General features: G+C 38.6%; 1 protein-coding gene across 1 annotated transcript; it reads right to left on the minus strand.

The window, feature by feature from the left end:
• Positions 1–2: 2 nt before the first annotated feature.
• LOTGIDRAFT_74528 (hypothetical protein) lies at positions 3–704 on the minus strand (the record flags this gene model as incomplete). The annotated part of the gene is made up of 1 exon (XM_009062336.1): positions 3–704. A coding segment is annotated over one exon (702 nt), but the record flags the coding sequence as incomplete, so codon positions are not given.
• Positions 705–1,584: the final 880 nt, after the last annotated feature.

The following is a 1,584-nucleotide window of genomic DNA, read 5'->3' on the forward strand; positions in this document are numbered from 1 at the left end:
GACATACGTGCATTAAATAACCTCTGATCATCGGTAATATGAGCACTCTTGTATGGTGATAAAAGCCAGTCCCTGATAGGGTAAGCTGGATCTCCATAAAGAGTAAATCTACCACCAACCTCTAAATTCTCCATCTTTTCACTAAGTCTTAAAAGGGCAGAATCATGTCTTCTCCCTTCAATAGGCCCATACATATTGGCAATCAGTCCGTTCGGCAACACTATTGATTGATACTTTAAAGCATGAGTTCTTTTATGACCATTATAAACAATTCTCTGGTTGACAGTTGGGCGACATATAAGACGGACTGTCCCATCAATAAATCCTATGCAGTTTTTTAGTGGTGCTCCTTTCCGATTGACAGCATCTGCATATGACTGTAAAGACTGGAGATTCAGCCAGGGCTGTTGTAGGCTACTAAGAAGGTGACCATGTGTATCCATGATAAGGTTTGTTACCTCCTTCACAATCATCGATAGTGTTGTTCTATGTCGACCAAACATTGGTTCAATATCAGACAACCTGTTGGGATAAACAAGCCGACGCAGAAAGACACAATATGCTTCAGTCCCATTTGCCCGGACTCGATTTTCACATATGATCTTATCTGGAATGCTTAGAGCTTCTCCTAAGCGGAAAATGTCTTCTTTTCGAAATCTAAAGTACTCTATGCACTGGGCATCAGTTGATTTGTTGAGGTCAAACCTGAAAAGACAATTTGAAAATTGTAAGAAAATACCAATTTTCTTACTGTTTGTTTAATAGTGTGAAACAAAGTTCACACATATTATTCCTCACAGACCCTTCCATTAACATTATTTGTCCAGGTGACAGGTCTACGACCGCTGACCTGAAGCTCACCTGAAAACATGTATCGTAACAATACCTTCCGAGGTAATCCTAATGGCTTTAACAATACCTACATAAGATAATCCTAATGGGTATAATAATACTTTTTGGTAATATGTTTAACTATAGTTTTAGGGGTCTGTGGGGAAAAGCAAACATGATCAATATAACTTATCATATTCTTTTATTCTCTTTATGCTATTATTATTTTATATTGTATTTTTTGTATGGGTTTGGCTATATCAGACGGCGACGAGAATATCTTAGTATGTTTCGAGGATACCGAGCTGCTCAGTCGTCTGTCTGGTATTGCTGACCGCTATATTTCTAATTGTAATAAACAGTGCTTAAACATCGCAAGTACTTTACCTTCATTTACCTTCAAAGACACAACGTGAGGAAGTCCAACACTTGCCGATTGGTGCCGTGACCAGGATTCTGAACGGGAAAACAACGACAGAAAGGACACACCACTGTAAGTAACCTTTATTTCTATTACCGTCAAAATGGGAGAAGAATTTTTTCAAACTCTGTCAAACAAGTTGAGTACATTGACAGAAACAATCTCGGCACAGGGAGTAACCAACATAATCACTCCGTTTGACGGAGAGCCAACCAAATTTCGAGATTGGGTTAAGTCTATTGAGAAATATGCCGTTCTTGCCAAAATCGATACAGCACAAATGAAGTTGATAGCATTTTAGACTTCAAAAGGAATTGTTCTACTCATCAGCG

The sequence above is a fragment of the Lottia gigantea genome (genome assembly GCF_000327385.1).
Source record: "Lottia gigantea unplaced genomic scaffold LOTGIsca_51, whole genome shotgun sequence".
NCBI classification, from domain to species: Eukaryota; Metazoa; Mollusca; class Gastropoda; family Lottiidae; genus Lottia; species Lottia gigantea.